The 18,643-nt window shown below is 43.8% G+C and overlaps 2 protein-coding genes and 1 long non-coding RNA gene across 3 annotated transcripts in view; 2 read left to right on the forward strand and 1 right to left on the reverse strand.

Moving 5' to 3' along the window:
• Positions 1 to 18,643, forward strand: part of LOC143850713 (chlorophyll a-b binding protein 7, chloroplastic-like) — a 61,547-nt gene that overhangs the window by 34,888 nt on the left and 8,016 nt on the right. The window lies entirely within an intron of this gene.
• LOC143865109 (uncharacterized) lies at positions 2,396 to 6,684 on the reverse strand. The gene is made up of 4 exons (XM_077375781.1): positions 5,706 to 6,684; positions 5,181 to 5,623; positions 4,996 to 5,091; positions 2,396 to 2,587 (listed from the first exon to the last, which is right to left on the reverse strand). The coding sequence occupies exons 1-4, from the start codon at positions 6,682 to 6,684 to the stop codon at positions 2,396 to 2,398; spliced, it is 1,710 nt and encodes a 569-aa protein (XP_077231896.1).
• LOC143861149 (uncharacterized) lies at positions 8,825 to 10,545 on the forward strand. The gene is made up of 2 exons (XR_013239927.1): positions 8,825 to 8,958; positions 10,084 to 10,545. It is a non-coding gene; the product is annotated as an uncharacterized LOC143861149 (long non-coding RNA).

Below are 18,643 nucleotides of genomic sequence, written 5' to 3' on the forward strand. Positions count from 1 at the left end.
TGCCCCACGACGATGCATTGGTGTTAACCATGCTCGTTGCCAACTGGGAGGTAAAGAAAATTCTTGTGGACAACGGGAGCTCAGCGGATATTCTATACTACCATGCCTTCGAGAAAATGATGATAGGCGACGACCGTCTAAGGCCGGCGAACTCAGATTTGTTCGGCTTCTCCGGAGAGGTCGTAAAAGTGGTAGGACAGATCGAGCTCCCTGTTCTTGTCGGAGATTCACCATGTCAAGCGTTCGCCATGGTTAACTTCCTGGTAGTGAAGGCCACCTCGGTCTATAATGCTATCTTGGGACGGCCTGGCCAGAATCTGATCCGAGCAGTCGCCTCAGCCTACCACCAAAAAATGAAATTCATAACCCCTAATGGTGTGGGGGAAGTTCGCGGAGATCAGCCTCAATCAAGGGAGTGCTATGCAATGGCACTGAAAGGAAAAAACGCAGTGGAATCACTGCCAATCGAACTGCTTGATGTAAGGGACGAACTCAGGGGTACTCAACCCGCTGAGGACCTACTCTCCATCCCACTGTGCCCGGAGGACGGTGAGAAAGTCGCTCTGATCGGTTCCTCCCTTAGTAGTAGCATTCAACATCAACTCACCGAGTTTCTCCAGGGCAATGCAGATGTCTTTGCATGGGTTCCTGCCGATATGCCCGGCATCGATCCAGAGATCAGCACTCATAGGCTTGGTGTCGATTCAACCTGCAGACCGGTGAAACAGAAAAGGAGACACTTTGCTTTTGAAAGGCGACAGGCAATAAAAGAAGAAGTGGAGAGGCTTCTGAAGGCTGACTTCATTCGTGAGATTCGATATCCGGACTGGCTAGCAAATGTAGTCCTAGTCAAGAAGACTAATGGAAAGTGGAGAACCTGCGTCGATTTTACTGATCTGAATAAGGCTTGTCCCAAGGACAGTTATCCGCTCCCGAAGATCGATCAGCTCATCGACGCCACGGCGGGTCATGAACTGTTGAGCTTCATGGACGCCTTCTCCGGATATAACCAGATCAGGATGTACGAATCGGACATACCAAAGACCTCATTCGTCACAGATCAAGGGACTTATTGCTACCGAGTCATGCCCTTCGGCCTCAAAAACGCCGGAGCTACTTACCAAAGGCTGGTGAACAGACTTTTTCAGAACCAGATCGGCCGAAATATGGAAGTGTATGTGGATGATATGCTGGTCAAAAGTCGAAGCGCACAGGACCACGTGTCTGATCTCAGAGAAACATTTCAGGTCCTCAAGAAGCACAAAATGAAACTCAACCCCACCAAGTGCACCTTTGGTGTCAGTTCGGGGAAGTTCTTGGGATTCATGGTGAGTCAGCGAGGGATAGAAGCAAATCCCGAGAAGATCAGAGCTGTGATAGAGCTTACCGCCCCAAGAACCATCAGAGAAGTTCAGCGGCTCACGGGAATGATAGCGGCGCTGGGTCGCTTCATCTCCAAATCGGCGGAGAGATGCCTGCCTTTTTTCAGTGCGGTTAAGGGCCTCAAAACTGCGCCCTGGACGGAAGAATGCCAGATTGCCTTCGACGAGCTGAAAAGGTATCTGTCCTCCCCGCCATTATTAACAAAGCCGGAGCCAGGTGAGGAGTTATTTCTATATCTCTCCGTTAGCTCCACGGCACTGGCAGCTGTCCTCGTCCGCGAGGAGCACCGCCAGCAAAAACCAATCTATTATGTCAGCAAGGTTCTTCACGACGCAGAAACAAGGTACCAGCGGGTCGAGAAATTGGCTTACGCGCTGGTAATGGCTGCAAGAAAATTAAGACCGTACTTTCAAGCTCATACTGTAAAGGTCTTGACTGACCAGCCGCTCCGGCAAGTACTCCATCGACCAGATATCTCCGGACGACTTGTGAAATGGGCCGTAGAGCTGAGCGAGTTCGACATCCAGTACGCTCCAAGGCCAGCCATCAAGGCCCAAGTACTGGCAGATTTCGTAGCAGAGTGCACCATCCCCCAGCAAGTCGCCGACCCTGAAACGGTACAACTCCCAGTTGCAGAGAAAGCGGTTCCTGACGAATGCATAGCAGAAACTCAGACAGAAATCTTGCAACCCCTGGCAGAGCAGGACTCCATGACCAGCACACCAACTTGGGAAGTATATGTCGACGGTTCTTCAAATAAAAACGGCTGTGGAGCAGGCCTCATCCTCACTGGGCCTGAGGAGTTCACTGCGGATTATGCTCTGAGATTCGGATTCCGTGCGTCCAACAATGAGGCAGAATATGAAGCCCTCCTTGCCGGAATGAACCTAGCAATTCATACCGGCGCCCGGAAATTAAAAGCATACTGCGACTCACAGCTGGTAGCAAATCAGATCCAAGGGGTCTACGAAGCCCGAGATGAGCGTATGGTTAAGTATCTCGCTAAGGTTCATCAACTCTCCAGCCGGTTTGCCAGTTTCGAGGTCATCAGAATACCACGGACAGAAAATGCCAAAGCAGATGTACTGTCGAAGCTGGCTGCTTCTGGATACACCACTCTTGGAAGCATACGTATGGAATTTCTGCAAAGATCTAGCATCGAAAGAGAAGCCGCAGATATAATGCAGGTGGAGAACGAGCCGTGCTGGATGGATGAGATCATTCATTACTTACGGGACGCGAAACTCCCCGAAGATAAGAAGGAAGCCCGTAAGGTGATACAGAGAGCCGCCCGATTCTCCCTCAGCGGTGACATTTTGTATAAAAGGTCCTACACTCTCCCGTACCTGAAGTGTCTGGGACCAAGTAACGCCGCGTACGCATTGCAAGAGACTCATGAAGGAATCTGTGGAGAACATCTGGGGGGCAAAGCCCTGGCAATCAAGGTACTCCTCAGGGGATTGTATTGGCCCACCATACGACAAGACGCGCTGAATCTGGTTAAAAAGTGCGAGAAGTGCCAGAAATTCTCCCCCACCATCCACCAGCCTGCTGTGGCGATGGCCCCAATTATCAGTCCACTCCCTTTTGCAGTATGGGGGATGGACATTCTGGGTCCTTTTCCACCGGCTTCCGGAAAGCGCATATTCGTAGTAGTGGCAATCGACTACTTCACCAAGTGGGTGGAGGCAGAACCTCTAGCCCAGATCACTGAGCAGAATATACAGAATTTCTTCTGGAAGGCAGTGGTCTGCAGATTTGGGATTCCCCGTGCCTTAATCACAGATAACGGCAAACAGTTCGACTGCCGGAACTTTCGGAAGTTCTGCTCTGACCTAAAGATTGAACAGAGATTCACTTCGGTTGCTCACCCCCAGACCAATGGGCAAACGGAAGTAACCAATAGGATCTTGCTTCAAGGGATAAAGAAAAGGCTGGATGAAAAGGCTGGCCGATGGGCAGATGAGCTCTACCATGTTCTGTGGGCTTACCGCACCACTCCTCGCACGACGACTGGTGAATCACCATTCAACCTCTCTTTTGGAACTGAAGCCGTGATACCTGTTGATATAGGCACCCCATCTCCCAGAGTCATCAGTTTCCATGAGCAACTGAACAGCGACGGACTCCGCGCCAACCTCGACTTACTAGAAGAAATCCGGGAGGAATCTCGAATCCGGGTCGCCGCTTATAAGCAGAAGGTGTCGAATTATCACGACTCCAAAATCCGCCCCAGAGAATTCAGGACAGGGGATCTGGTCCTAAGAAAGGCAGCCGTCTCCCAGCCGACGAAAGTAGGGAAACTTTCCCCAACTTGGGAGGGACCCTATCGAGTGAAGGAAGTTATCCGGCCAGGAAGCTACAGGCTAGAGACACTGGAGGAGCACCTATTACCTCATGCATGGAACTCCAAAAACCTCAGGAAATATTATCAGTAGTCGAATTATCCGGCGTGAAAAGGTGATCTTGTAAAGTTGTATATTTGTATATTTGTTGTTATGAATAAATAATCTTCTTGCAAATTCAGTGTCATTTTTATATCTGGAAACCCAGTTCACAAAACTTGGGTACTCACTGGAAACCCAGTTCTTAAACTTGGGTACGCACTGGAAACCCAGTTCTTAAACTTGGGTACGCACTGGAAACCCAGTTCACAAAACTTGGGTACTCATTGGAAACCCAGTTCTTAAACTTGGGTACGCACTGGAAACCCAGTTCACAAAACTTGGGTACTCATTGGAAACCCAGTTCACAAAACTTGGGTACGCACTGGAAACCCAGTTCTTAAACTTGGGTACGCACTGGAAACCCAGTTCACAAAACTTGGGTACGCACTGGAAACCCAGTTCTTAAACTTGGGTACGCACTGGAAACCCAGTTCTTAAACTTGGGTACGCATTGGAAACCCAGTTCACAAAACTTGGGTACTCATTGGAAACCCAGTTCACAAAACTTGGGTACGCAATGGAAACCCAGTTCACAAAACTTGGGTACTTGTTAAAAGACCAGTTCGTCGCAATTCGACCATCAACGGCCTCACTCACAGGTTATCAAAATAAAAAGACAAAGTCAAGCAAATCACTCAGCTGAGAAGTATCAGAGACAGACAAATTTCATTGATCAGAATATGTGGGGCCTCGAGGGCCATTACAAAATTCACTTTAAACATGCTGGTAAAAGCTGTAGGGTCTCAAGGACCATTACAAAAAGAGGTCAAAACAAAACAAAAAATAAAATAAAAATCTAAGCATCTGGAAGAGAGGTGATGTCAGCAGGAGTATCAGCAGGAGTATCTGGCTCCTCATCAGTAATCTTCGGCCTGGCAGGGAGAGTCATGTTCTGCATCAACAGATTTGGATTGCAGGCCTGGAGCTCCTGGAGGCAGTCGTAGTATCCAAGACTGTAAGCCTCGCTCGACAGGCTGAAAAGTTCAGCCTCCTTTGCCTCTGTGGCCTCTTTTACTGCCTTCTCCTGTCTGTCAGTGGCCCTTCCTCTTTGAGCCTCCATGGCTTCAGCAGCCTTGGCCAGCTTCCTCTTCTCTGCGGCCAGATCTTCTTTTAACAACTTCCTCTCCTCCTCTATTCGCCCGATGCTCGTTTGAAGCTCCTGCACCTCAACGGCCAACTTTCCGTTCACCTCTTCAGATGAAGTAATGGCTTGGGAGAAGCTCTTGCTCTTCTCCTTGAGGTCATTATAGTATAGCAAGATCTGAAGAAAGAACAGAAAGAAACAGGCATCAGTATGGTGAAAGAAAGAAATGGGCAGAAAGTTAGCAAATCGAAGCACTACTTCCTTACCTGGTAAGCGGAGGACAACACAGCCTCCTCTCCTGTAGCTGGCGGCTCGTAAAGGACCTGTTGCTTGTCCTTCTGCAGCAAACACTTGCTCATAAGCTCTGCTGCTACCCGGCTCTCGCCTAAGGCAGTGTCATCCTTCAGAACGGCCCAATTGGGTCGAAAGACTTGCTCACTAATCCCCGCAGGAGGGCGAGCCCCAGAACCGGCTCCGGTAGAAGCACCACCGGACTTAGAAGAGCCACCGCCCTGAGCAAAGGGGCCTATTAGCTTCACCTTAGTCTTGGGCTTCTGGGATGGGGGAGGAATGCCCTGTGACGGGGCCGGACTCCCCAGCACAGTCGCTTTTCTCTTCTGGCGCTCCTGCTGCGCCTGTTGAGCACCTTCTTGTGCCCGCGGCTGAGCTCCCTGCCTGATTTTCTCGACGGTTGATTGTTTCTTCATCTCTGCATGACAAATGAGCAGCCAACGGTCAGAAGCAAGTATATAAAAAATAAACAGATTGCATAGACAAGTCTAGCTACATACGTCCTGGAGTCGCGGCACTCACGCCCAGCCCGACCAGAATCGCCTCTTCAGAAAACTCCTTACAACGGATGAGGCCCGATTGCTCGATCTCCTTCCGCATCAAGGCGAATGTTATCCTGTCCTCACCTTCGAGGAGCGGCTTTCGACTCAGTTTTGAGGTATCTGGAGTGTCCCACACTAGAGGGACGGACCAGGGCTCACTGGCCTCCTGATCCACAACATAGAAGAATCTATTCTTCCACGAGTGAATCGACGAAGGAATGCCAGTGATTATCTTCCGTTCAGGGCGCTGGCTAATGTAGATCCAGCCCCCTTCTTTATGCTTCTTCAGGTGTGCACAAGCACGGAACAGTGACAAAGTCACACTCCTCTCTAACCGACCGTGGACGAGGTATAAAAACCCAACTAATAATCTCCATGAGTTCGGAGCTACCTGGGCCGGGGCTAGTCCGTAGTAACGTAGCACCGCTGAGAAAAAGGGGTGCAACGGAAATCGGAGTCCTGCCCTCAGTGACTCCTCATAAATACAGAGATCCTGGCTCTCGTTGCAGGCTCTGTCTCCCTCTATAGCTGCCCTCAGTTCAAATCTCGGGGGCACGCAGTATTTATCCCTGATATCCCCCAGCATAGACCTGGTGAGGTAGTTCTCCTCGACTAGAGCTCGCAAGTTGTATTTTGGATCGGCATCCATCCGCGCTCTAGCGATCACCTCCACCGCCCGGCCAGGACGGAATGTTGTGGACGCTTCATTAACGTCGCTCTCAACACTCCCTCCTGCTTGCGGGAGACTGCCAGTCAAGGGAGGAGTGGCATTCAGATCTAAGATCACTTCATCCCTATCCCCTCCATCGTCACTATCTACAAGGTCTATCCTATCAGACGGACTAGCCAAGAAAGGCTCCTGAGGCATCCTAAACTCCGAAATACTGCTAGTGGAGGACCCCGTACCGGACTCGGAATTGGAAGTACTACCAGACATAGTAAAAGGAAGGGCTGAGAGGAATACCGGTGAGTGGAGCCCTTAACAGATCTTGGAACGCGACTGCGAGCTACGAACTGCGAACTGCGATCTGCAATCTGTGGACTGCGAGCTGCGAACTGAGAAGTGGAAACTCCCAGAGCAAGAAGAGGAAAAAGATGAAAGGTAAAAAGTAAAAAATGAAGGGGGGTAAACCTCCTTATATAGTTTTTCAGAGGCGGTGGGGTAATAAATGCGATGCACGCATCTCGAGGCCACCCGGATTGCGCCACGTGTCCCCTATTTATGACGGACACATTCTCCCACCATCAATACGATCAAGCACGCGCGTAAACATTTACGTCCCAAAGATGGATCTCCGCACTCCGCACTCCGCACTCTGCACTCCGCCCTCCGCACTCCGCCCTCCGCACTCCGCACTCCGCACTCCGCACTCCGCACTCCGCACTCCGCATTCCGCACTCCGCACTCGGCATTCAGTCCGGAAAAAACCGTACTGGATATAACGCGTTCTCACAAGACGACAAAAATCAGTCCGGTCCGCACCGAACTGGCCGCTAGAAGACAAAAATTCAGTCCGGAAAAAACCGTACTGGATATAACGCGTTCTCACAAGACGACAAAAATCAGTCCGGTCCGCACCGAACTGGCCGCTAGAAGACAAAATTCAGTCCGGAAAAAACCGTACTGGATATAACGCGTTCTCACAAGACGACAAAAATCAGTCCGGTCCGCACCGAACTGGCCGCTAGAAGACAAAATTCAGTCCGGAAAAAACCGTACTGGATATAACGCGTTCTCACAAGACGACAAAAATCAGTCCGGTCCGCACCGAACTGGCCGCTAGAAGACAAAATTCAGTCCGGAAAAAACCGTACTGGATATAACGCGTTCTCACAAGACGACAAAAATCAGTCCGGTTGAAGCCGTACTCCGGACTGCGAACTCCCAACTCCGGACTCCGGACTGCGAACTCCGGACTGGATATTTGACTCTGCGTTGCGCCAGGAGCCAGTCCGGTTGAAGCCGTACTCCGGACTGCGAACTCCCAACTCCGGACTCCGGACTGCGAACTCCGGACTGGATATTTGACTCTGCGTTGCGCCAGGAGCCAGTCCGGTTGAAGCCGTACTCCGGACGCCGGACTGCGAACTCCCAACTCCGGACTCCGGACTGCGAACTCCGGACTGGATATTTGACTCTGCGTTGCGCCAGGAGCCAGTCCGGTTGAAGCCGTACTCCGGACGCCGGACTGCGAACTCCCAACTCCGGACTCCGGACTGCGAACTCCGGACTGGATATTTGACTCTGTGTTGCGCCAGGAGCCAGTCCGGTTGAAGCCGTACTCCGGACGCCGGACTGCGAACTCCGAACTCCGAACTCCGGACTCCGTGCTAAATTCTTCGACTCACCCCCGAACAACGTCTCCCCATCCAGAAAAACGAGTGATCACACTTTCCCAAGTCCTTCAATGACTTGGAAAACTGGGGGGCAACTGATGGGGTGTGAAAACACCAGCCTCTCACAGGCTGCCATCTGTCCCAGAGTAGGTGAGACTCAGCCTCTCACAGGCTGCCACCTGTTCAGAGTTGGTGAGATCCAGCCTCTCACAGGCTGCCACCTGTCCCAAAGTAGGTGAGATCCAGCCTCTCACAGGCTGCCACCTGTCCCAGAGTAGGTGAGACTCAGCCTCTCACAGGCTGCCACCTGTTCAGAGTAGGTGAGATCCAGCCTCTCACAGGCCGCCACCTGTCCTGGACACCTGTCCAGGACACCTCAACAGATTTTCCCTATAAATAGGGGACTAAAGCTCAGACTAATGGGTAATGCGAAAATCCCTTCTCTCCCTAAACTCTTAAGACATCTCCCCTTCACTCCTGCTCATACTGACTTGAGTGTCGAAGGGCCTGTCCGGAGTAAAACCCGGTCTGGTCTTCTGACCTCGCTTGCCTTGTGCAGGACTAGACACTCACTGCAGGATTCATACTCAACCTCCCTTGTCGCTCGCTCTCAGCTCTTACGCCACTGCTGTACCTGTTACCGATTTTTGGTCTAACAATTTCTATCAATAGCCTTCCTTATATTGGTCTCTTCCCTTATTTATTAAGACACACGAACTTGTGCTTGTTATTTTGTTTTTCGAAAGATTTGGGCTGAAAACTGTAGGAAGAAAGGCTCGGCTCCTTTTCTATCTCACCCTTAATCCATCACATATGTCTTCGGCCAGGCTTTTTGTCCTTTTCGCTGTTGTTCTCATGGGTTTCGAAGCTGCTGGTAAATCCCTCTCTCTCTCTCTTAGAATTTACTTATACATATGATATAAAATGGGAAATGATAGTATGATACCAAGCACAACCATTCTTTAATAATTGCACAAACGCAGCTTGTCTTTTTAATTGGTTTGTCAGAGCTTTTTGGGAACTGTAATAACCCTTGACGACTTCTTCAACATTGAATGACAACTTGGGTTAGTGCAATTATAAAAACATAGTTATTGAATGACAAGATGGGTTAGTGCAATTATAAAAACATAGTTTTGATCAAGGTTTTAAATTTCGACCGAAATCCGAAATTTCGGGTTTCGGTGGAGACCCTTGACGCTCCTCCGAAACCGAAATTTAAAACCTAGGTTGTGATTTCGTTTCCCTATAGAATTCTAGCTATATACAGAGATTTTATATGTTGTAAGCCCATGTAGTCTAAGATTTTTTCAAAATGTTGTACGGCTTAGGCCATATGATGATCCAAACCGTCAATTTGATAGCCCACAATGTAAATAGGGTGTGCCCCGCAAATCATTTCCAAAGGATGATCCCATCCCTCCGATCTATAAAGGTTTCCATAATATGTAGTTCCAATATAGATCGGAGGGCCACCCCTTGTAGCGCAAAATGAGTAGTCATAAATACACTAGAGGAGGGTGGCCGACGTAAGAAGAGGGAGAATATATCACTTCCCTTAAATATTAGTGGTGCATCTCATGCTGATTTTTGGGAATTCAGGTTGAGCTTTTACCTTAAAATTGGGTCATGTTCAAGTTGATTCCAATTCATTTTTTAGCAAAAGCTCAACCCCACCCGACAATAGTTGCACCTCTAAAAAATTTGTTTGAGTTATTTAACCGATAAATAAGAAGTCGATGGGATTGAGCCTCTAGCTCAATTAATCGAGGCTTTGTTCTTCAATCTGTAGGTTCGGAGTTTCAATTCCAGCTTACCTACCAATAAATAAATAAGTCAGAACTCGAGAATTTGAATATTGTAGTGTGTTTTCACTTTTCATATCGGGACGTGTTGTCGGCGAGTCAACTAGTTTTACCGTCGAGTTGAGTTGTGTAGACTCGCTAAGTTTTTGGTATTATAGTTCTAATTAACCAGATTAGTTAGCATGGCATTACAGCTGGGAACCAAGGAAGCTTGGCCGCAACTTGTCATCCGAGCAATATTCAGATACATCAAGACCAAGTAGGGCTCGCATACAATCATGTCCCCATGTTCTTGGTTCAAATTCTTAATCATCCACCTAAACCGGTCACCATTTATGATGTTCATATCAACTGCGGGGAATTTGCTTCAATGACATTGATCAATCCAAATATTTTCAGGCGACTCCAACCGGGCGATTGTTTGTTGAAGAACGGGGAACCATTAAATCCTAACGAGGTTATTTCCTTCTATTATACAAATAGTAGACCTTATGAACTTGTTACTTCCCACGTTCGTTGTAAATAAGCATTCTTGTATATGATGAAAATCTATCCGGCAATAAAAGAACCTACTGGCTGTTTGGATGTAAGGATTTTTTTTTTTTTTCTGGAATTTTTTAATTTTATGAAAAATAAATTTTCCAATGTTTGGTAAACGCATTTTCCATGGGAGTATTTTCCAAAATAAATAGAAAAGTTGTAAACCATCTTAGACCCTGCAATTTTATTTTCCATGGAATATTATTTTCATAGAAAATATTATTTTCTATAATTTTTACTTAGAGAGACATTCAATATATGATGATCCATCGGAAATGTTTTTCTTGCAATATGCAAAAAAGACCTTAGATTATTTGAAATGGAATATTTAATCTTATTTATAAATGGGATCATAAGGTCTCCTTGGAATCCATTGACCACAACATTTCTAAAACTGTCATAGCCACAAGAAAACACCACATATTATGCTCATTAAAAAAGGAGAGTGATAAATCGACCCCCAAATATCTTAAATCGACCCCCTTTGTCTCTGTCTTTCTCCTATCTCTCACTCTAGCCCAGAGGAGAGAGAAAAAGACATAGGGGGTCGATTTAAGATATTTGGGGGTCGATTTATCAGTACCCTTAAAAGAAGGGATTATCTAGGGCATTTTACGGAAAGCCATTTCACAGTAAGAACAGCCATCTAGATGAATTAAATGAATAAGACAATCTGCTAAAATGTGAGCATGTGTGATGTTCTCTCATGCAAATGTCGGCGGAGAAATGGCTTCCCGGGACCTAGCAAACCCCCTTTAGAAAATGTGCTTGTGTGACTAAGTTTTTATGAGGCCCAATACTTCAAATTGATAAGTTTTGGAGATTTGATTAATCTCAGTTGTCCTTCATTAACAATGATAGGTGCTTATATAAAACACTTACAGATAATCATGGTAAGATAAAGATAATAAGAAGATAATCCTAATCTAAACCAGTTTCCTTCTCTGTTCTAAGTTCTAACTACCTTTCTTCGCATCTAATACTTGTGATCCAATGTTCAGATCTGATAGATTTGATCTACTCTAACATGCCCCATCAAACGTATGTGGATTCGAAATCAACATGCGTTTGATACTACAATAAAACTCCTCAATTAAAATTCCCAATCTGATCAATGATACTAAATATTGATAAATTGCATGCTGAGGATGTCGCCTGATATAAGTTGTCGGTATTGCTAAAGAACGATGATTTATGCTTGTTGTCGGATGATTGAAGCTGATTGCCAAATATTATGCTGCTTGAGATATGAGCCTCAGTACGCTTAATATATGAAACTCTAGCCTCAATGGGCGAGTTTTCATGGACCAATTTTAGACATGAATCTTCAAGGATTGATCGGTATTAAATACTTATCTTTAAGGAGATGGATCACAATGAATCAAGTCTCAATGGGCAAACCATCACGGTTTTAGTTATCGATCCTTGTGGAATATAGAATTAGATGTCATGGGTCATCTTTTGATGTCAATCCTTATGGAATTTGAAGCTACTCTCCCAAGCATGCACCTCTAGGAATCGAGATTTCTCAACTGAGTAGAACTCATTTTCAGGTATGCTCCTCAAAGAGGTACTGCAATTGAAATAGTAGACAAAAATAAAATAAAAAATATGATTTGGAAGGAAGATAGACATAGAAAGCAGATGAAAAGTTGGTAGGAGAGCAACAATTGGAGATTGGTGGCAGCGACAAATATCAATGACATTGGAACGACGCTTGATGAAACTAGTGAGAACCAAAGTTTGATGTTGTTGTCTTTTACGAGTGTAATTATCAAATTCTGAGGGTGGGATTTTGCTTTTGGACAAAAGATGGGGGTGTATGGATCAAAGGAGTGGAGTGCCAAATGCATGAATATAAAATTAAAAAAATGAGAATAGATGGGAGGTACCACTATCAATATTGGGGACAGGATATTTCTTTCAAGAGTTAAGGTGGAGGTAACATTGTACTATTGGTTCTAAATAGTGGATATTTTGTGTTGCCTTATCCCTAGAGTAGCCCATTGTGGTGAACCAAGTATATTCTTGTCTTCTTGGGGTTGCTTGTGATTCCTTTTGTTGGTGGTTGTGGTTTGTTGGCAAATATTTTCTCCACCTTGTTGTGCAAGATCTTGGGTATTTCTGTGTATTCGCCGGTGGTAGATTGGCAGGTGTTATTGGCGGTGGGCTTTTTGCCACAAAAATTGGATCATAGCTCAGGGTGTGGTAACCCCGGTTTCCCTCCGAGGGTGGAAATGCCCATCGGGGAAGATCTCAGAAACCCCGATGTAGTATCTTGTGGTTCCAGCTTTGCCACCGTGTGGAGGGGCGAGATTCTCCGTGTTACTTCCGCATGGAGGGGGAGATTGCCGGGGTTACCACACCCTGAGCTCTAATACCATTTGTAGGGAATTTAACCAGGTAGAACTCACCCCCTAAAAGCTAGATGTTAGAGGGATGATGCTCATTCCCCTATAACCCATCTCCATCCATTTCACTTATCGATGTGGGACTATTTGCTTTTACGTGAAAAATGGATTTACAAATCCAAATTAAAGAGAATTTGTGACTCAAGAAGAAATCAAGCTAGAGCATTTCAACATGGTGGATCAAATCGCCCACATGTTTAAAAAAAGCAATTCAAAAGGAGGAGTTTTTCAAGTTACATGGCGTCCTCGACATATTTACAAAGCACTTTGAATTAAAGGGAAGTACTGAAAATAATTCAAAAGTATTAAATTTTTATTACTTTCTAGTTTTCTCCTAGCTAGGAATTTTCCTTGGTTGTAAAAAAACGTTTTGCTCCTGTGCTTTATAAATAAAGTTCCTTCTTCCTCTATTTTGTTAAAAACACTTATTTCTTTTGTAATTTTCCTTGGTTGTTGAATCATAAAGATGTCTTTAAGCCATTGATTTAGCAATGGCACAATCTTACGAGAGAGATCTCCGATTGGCATATTTGACATGGACCCATTGGGTGGCCTTGTGATGACCAATCAATTCGACGGTGCCAATTGCCGAGCACATATGCCATCTATGTCTTGGAAGCTATTTTTGTTCATTACAGATGAGATCATCGACTTACCATTTTATCTCAGTCCCAACAGGAAAAAGATACTTAAAATTATAGAGAGAAGAAGAGGAAGAAATAGAATTACGAAGAGATACTTAAAATTATAGAGAGAAGAAGAGGAAGAAATAGAATTACGAAGTCCCTAATATGTTAGCCTGCGCTTTGATTTGGAATTTTATAGAGAGAGGGAGTATCCATGCAGGGTTATTTTTGGAATAAGCAAGAATAGGAGTCTCTAAATGAAGAATTGAAGTATTTAGTTACTGTTTCTAATTTCTATCAATTGCCTTCCTTCTATAGGCCCCTTTATTTATTAAGACACAAAAGCTTGTAGGTTTTAGTTACTATTTCTAATTTCTATCAATAGCCTTCGTTCTATATATAGGTCCCTTTATTTATTAAGACACAAGAGCTTGTGGTGGTTATTTTGTTTTCCAAAGAATTGGGCTGAGAAGTGGAGGAAAAAAGCTCTTGCATCTTTTGCAAAGGCTGAAAGGCTCGTCTCCTTTTCTAGCTCACCCTTGATCCATCAAATATGTCTTCGGCCTGGCTTTTCGTCCTTTTCTGTGCTCTTCTCATGGGCTTCCAAGCTGCTGGTAACTCTCTCTTACGTATACATATGATATAACCATTATTAAATAATTGCACAAATACAGCTTCTCTTTTCCTTTTTAATTGGTTTGTAAGAGTTTTTTGGGAACTGTAATAACCCTAGACGACTCTTTAAACGTTAAATGACAAGATAGGTTAGTGCAATTATAAAAAAAACATAATTGTGTTAATATTATTTCCCTATAAAAACGTAGTAACTCCGGATTTTGACTTTTTTTTTTTTTTGAGAAAACTTTATTTCCACCCTATTTTTAGTAACAACCCATCTTTTGTTTAATTAGAACCTTTTTTGTTGGTCAAAGTACAACTAGATCCAATGGAAAATTCTTGGGTTGCAACTCGGGTTGGGCGGGTCGGGTTTTCCAGAACCCTGCCCTACCCAAGAAATTGTCTCGGGTTGGGCCTAATTTTTCATGGGAAAACCTGAGTTTCATAAACTCGACCCCACCCAGATAGTTTTTCGGGTCAGGTCAGGTCGGGTTTTTATTGTTTAGAGTGGCTAATTTCGAAGTTTGTAGAAAACAACCAATCGTCATGCCAAAAATATCTAAATCTATGTCATCATGTGCTTAAATCAAAGACAGAAACTATTTTTACACATCACAAAGATGATCACCTCAAGAAACAATTCTATTAATATTTTTTTAAATAATTTGTCGTGTGATTAGAAAGATATTTAAGAAAGCTACAATACACCTATAAGAGTGGTTTCGGGTTTTTTTTTTTTCTGTAAACCCAACCCATGTTATTTTCGGGTGAGGTCGATGCGGGAAGGGTAAAACCATACCCAAGTTGCAACCCTAGAGAATTCTAAATAAAGAGGGACGAAAATGGAAAGTACAAAAATAAAGAGTGGAGGACCAATGTTTTTGACTTTTTGTTCCATTTTGAATTTGTCAAAAACCCAATTTTTTACAAGGGACGCCCCCTTTTCTTCATTGTGCCAGTTGTATTTATGATTATACTTTTACACTACTAGGAGGTGGCCCAAGGAAGAAAGGGGGAGAATATATCACTTCCCTTCTTATGTTGTAATTAATAGAAAAAAAAATGTTTATGAGTTATTTAACCACTAAATAAGAGGTCGATGGGAATGAACCTCCCCTCAATTGCCAATTTTTCTAGGCTTTGTTCTTCAACCAGGAGGTCGAAATCGCCTACCAAAAAATAAATAAATAAGAGGTCAATAGTTAAACTTGTTTTACTGACCCACTAAGTTGACCCACTTAGTTGACTCGCTAAGTGTTCGTATTATGGTTCTAACCAAATTAGTTGGCATTGTATTGCAGCTGGGAAGAGTTTGAACTCAACTTGTCATCCCAGCAACATTGAGATACAACAAGGCAAAATAGGGACGGCCAAATTAGTTGGCATTGTATTGCAGCTGGGAAGAGTTTGAACTCAACTTGCCATCCGAGCAACATTGAGATACAACAAGGCAAAATAGGGACGGGGCACGATCACATCTCCATTTTCTCTGTTCAAGTTCTGAATTATGGATCTAAACCAGTGACCATTTATGATGTTCATATCGACTGCGGGGAATTTGCTTCAGTGACACTGATCAATCCAAAAAATTTCAGGCGACTCCGACCCGTCGATTGTTTGTTAAAGAACGGGGAACCATTAAAACCTGAAGAGGTTATTTCCTTCCGTTTATGCAAGTAGTAGACCTTATAACCTTGTTATTTCCCACTTTGCTTGTAAGTAAGCATGGGAAGCTCACTTGAATTTATGGGGGATATTATGAGATCTGATTTGCTTTGATTAGGTAGGTACTTAAGTATTAATGGTAGATTAGCTAACTGTGTTAGATTAGGATTTGCCATTTCATTTCTTATCTAAATCTCTTAATGGTAGATTAGGTAACTGTGTTAGCACTTTATGTGATTGATGGAAGTCATCCAAGAATTCAAGATTAGTGGAATTTCATTACTTTACATCTTTGGTCTCGAAATTACGGTTTCCTTCAGAATTTTATCCAGCAAAGGGTTATTGTGTAAGAAATTTATAGAATGGTAGTTCCTCAATATAGCATTCTTGCATATGATGGAAATCTATCCAGCAATAAAAAGAACCTCCTGGCCGTTTGGATGTAAGGATTTTTTATTTATTTTTTGGGATTTTTTTAATTTATATGAAAAATGAATTTTCCAATGTTTGGTAAACACATTTTCAATGAGAGTCCCCCCGCAAAAAAAAAAACAGAGAAAACGGTTTCTACACACAAGTGTAGATAAGTTATCTACACACTAGCTTAAATTACAGTGGATGGCATATTGTTTGGGTGATCCAAACCATTCATTTGATTCGCCCTCACATAGATATTGTGTCCACAAAAAATCGGCTCCATAGGATCGTCCCAACCCTACGATTTGTGGAGGTGAAATGGACGTGTATAAACCTTCATATATCTGTCCATTTTTTGCCTCCACGATTCGAAGGGTTAGGATGATCCTATGAAGCTGATTTTTTGGACACACTCTATCTATGTGAGGGCCCATCAAATGAATGCTTTGGATCACCTAAAAAATGTGGCCCCCACTGCATTTTAAGCTAGTGTGTAGATAACTTATCTACACTTGTGTGTAGAAACCGTTCTCTCAAAAAAAAATGGTAAATGCATTTTCATTGGGAGTTTTTCCCCCAAAAAAATCTTTTTTTTTTTATAGAAAACGTGTAAACCTACTTATGCCCTGTTTGGTTTGTGAGAATTTTTTGGAGAAGTTTTGAAAGGAAAAATATTGCCAAAATGTCCCACTTTATTTGCACACGAAAAGAGATATATAACTTGCACCAACTTTGTTCAATTTTTACCTAGAGAGACCTTCAATTACGATGCTCCATCGGATATGTTTTTCTTGCAATCTGAAAACAGGTCCTTGTTCCGTTTGGATACCACAAAAATTAATCCTTATTTGAACTGGAATTATTTAATCTTATTTGTAAAAGGAATCATAAGTAGGGGTGCAACTTGGGCCGGGCTCGACTCGAACCTGACGGGTTCAATCTGATTTTGGCTCAGGTTAGGGTTGGGAAAAGACAAGCCGATTTAATTTAGGATTGGGTTAGGGTTGAGGCCTTGGCAATCCAACCCGAACCCGAGCTCCGTCCTCTAATTTTTTCATAATTTTCTTAGGATTATGTTTTTTCCTTATATTTTTTCTGTTTTGCCCTAGATGAACATGAATCCAACCCGACTCAACCCAAACCCAACCAGACCCTTTTTGGCGGCGGTCACCTTGGAAGCCATTGACCTCAACATTTCTAAGACTGTCATAGCTACAAGAAAACACCACATATTACGCATCATTAAAAAAGGGATTTGCTATGCCATTTTGGGCAAAGCCAGCTCGCGGCTGACTTTTGCAGGCGAACACAGCCATATCAGATGAATTAAATGATTAAGAGCATATGTCGCTGTTCTCTCATGCAAATTTCAGGAGGGAAATGGCTTTCCGGGACCTAGCAAATGTTGACTTATTTACCCATTTTGATGGTCTCACTGGTCACTAGACTTATTTACTCATTTTGACTGTATACGTCTTTTGTCTTTTAGTTTGTCCACTTTAAGCTTTTGTGGCATTTTCAAAGAAAAACTTGAATTTCCCTCCATTCTCTTTTTGTGCTTTGTGGAGACATTTAGTCCCACATTCGAAAGTGGAGGAATGGTTCATGGGTATATATTAGTTTTCACTTCATTTGCTTTGTGAATGAGAATAGGAAAAAGGGACCTATGCACATGAGTGGCCGAGTGGACCCGATGGGCTGTTGGCTATACCACACATGCGTACCGCCCGGCATGGCCCGGCCAGCCTCACATATGGCTCGAAGTTTTTCCTCTAAATTTTATTTTTTATTTTGTTACTGCCCATGTAAATTCTCCCTTAACTTCGAGGTTATTGGTGCATAACTTCGCCGCTCTTGGTGAATAACTACACCATTCTTAGTGAACAACTTTGTCGTCCTTGGTGAATAACTTCACCTTTATTATTAGTGAATAATTTCGAAGTTATCGGCGATATTAACTTGCATCGTTTTGGTTTTATAACCGCCCAATAAGTGCAGCTTTATCTTTTCTTCCCGTTGGGCAACATTCAAAATTGTTTCCTTAATGTGTCCTTTAACTAAGGGATTAAGGACGCGACTTTTGTAAGTCTTTTTATGGTGTTGTTCTGTGTTGAGAGATACACACGAACATAAACATATTTCTCTTGCATTATATGTTTTGCGAAATGACTATGACTATCAAAGTTGTTTGCTTATGTTAAATTGCATACTTGATCCATCTGTTATAGGACGCTTGTCCACTCCATGAGCATTAGCTCATTCCTTAAATGTCATTTTTTCAGATTACGGGGAATAGATATAGATACGCGGAATGGGAAATGGGATGATGAGTGAGGATTTACTTAGTTTGGACATTATTAGATTTATTTATCTTATTTCCAGCATTGATAGAGACAAAAAAAAAATTGTTAACGAATTTATTTATTGAGGACATGATACTTGTAAGGGAGCCCTTGCATAAGGAGGCGGAGAAGGAG

The sequence above is a fragment of the Tasmannia lanceolata genome, unplaced genomic scaffold (genome assembly GCF_043159265.1).
Source record: "Tasmannia lanceolata isolate RefF3 unplaced genomic scaffold, GAP_Taslan_0.1 ptg000003l, whole genome shotgun sequence".
NCBI classification, from domain to species: Eukaryota; Viridiplantae; Streptophyta; class Magnoliopsida; order Canellales; family Winteraceae; genus Tasmannia; species Tasmannia lanceolata.

Bases quoted from the DNA above. Each gene is read 5' to 3' on its own strand.
- LOC143865109 (XM_077375781.1), bottom strand. From the start codon at position 6,684: ATGTCTGGTAGTACTTCCAATTCCGAGTCCGGTACGGGGTCCTCCACT. The intron at 5,624-5,705 runs GTATGTAGCTAG...TTTGTCATGCAG, and splicing joins GAGTGCCGCGACTCCAGGAC to AGATGAAGAAACAATCAACC. The intron at 2,588-4,995 runs GTGCAGGAGCTT...TCATCCATCCAG, and splicing joins ACGGAAAGTTGGCCGTTGAG to CACGGCTCGTTCTCCACCTG.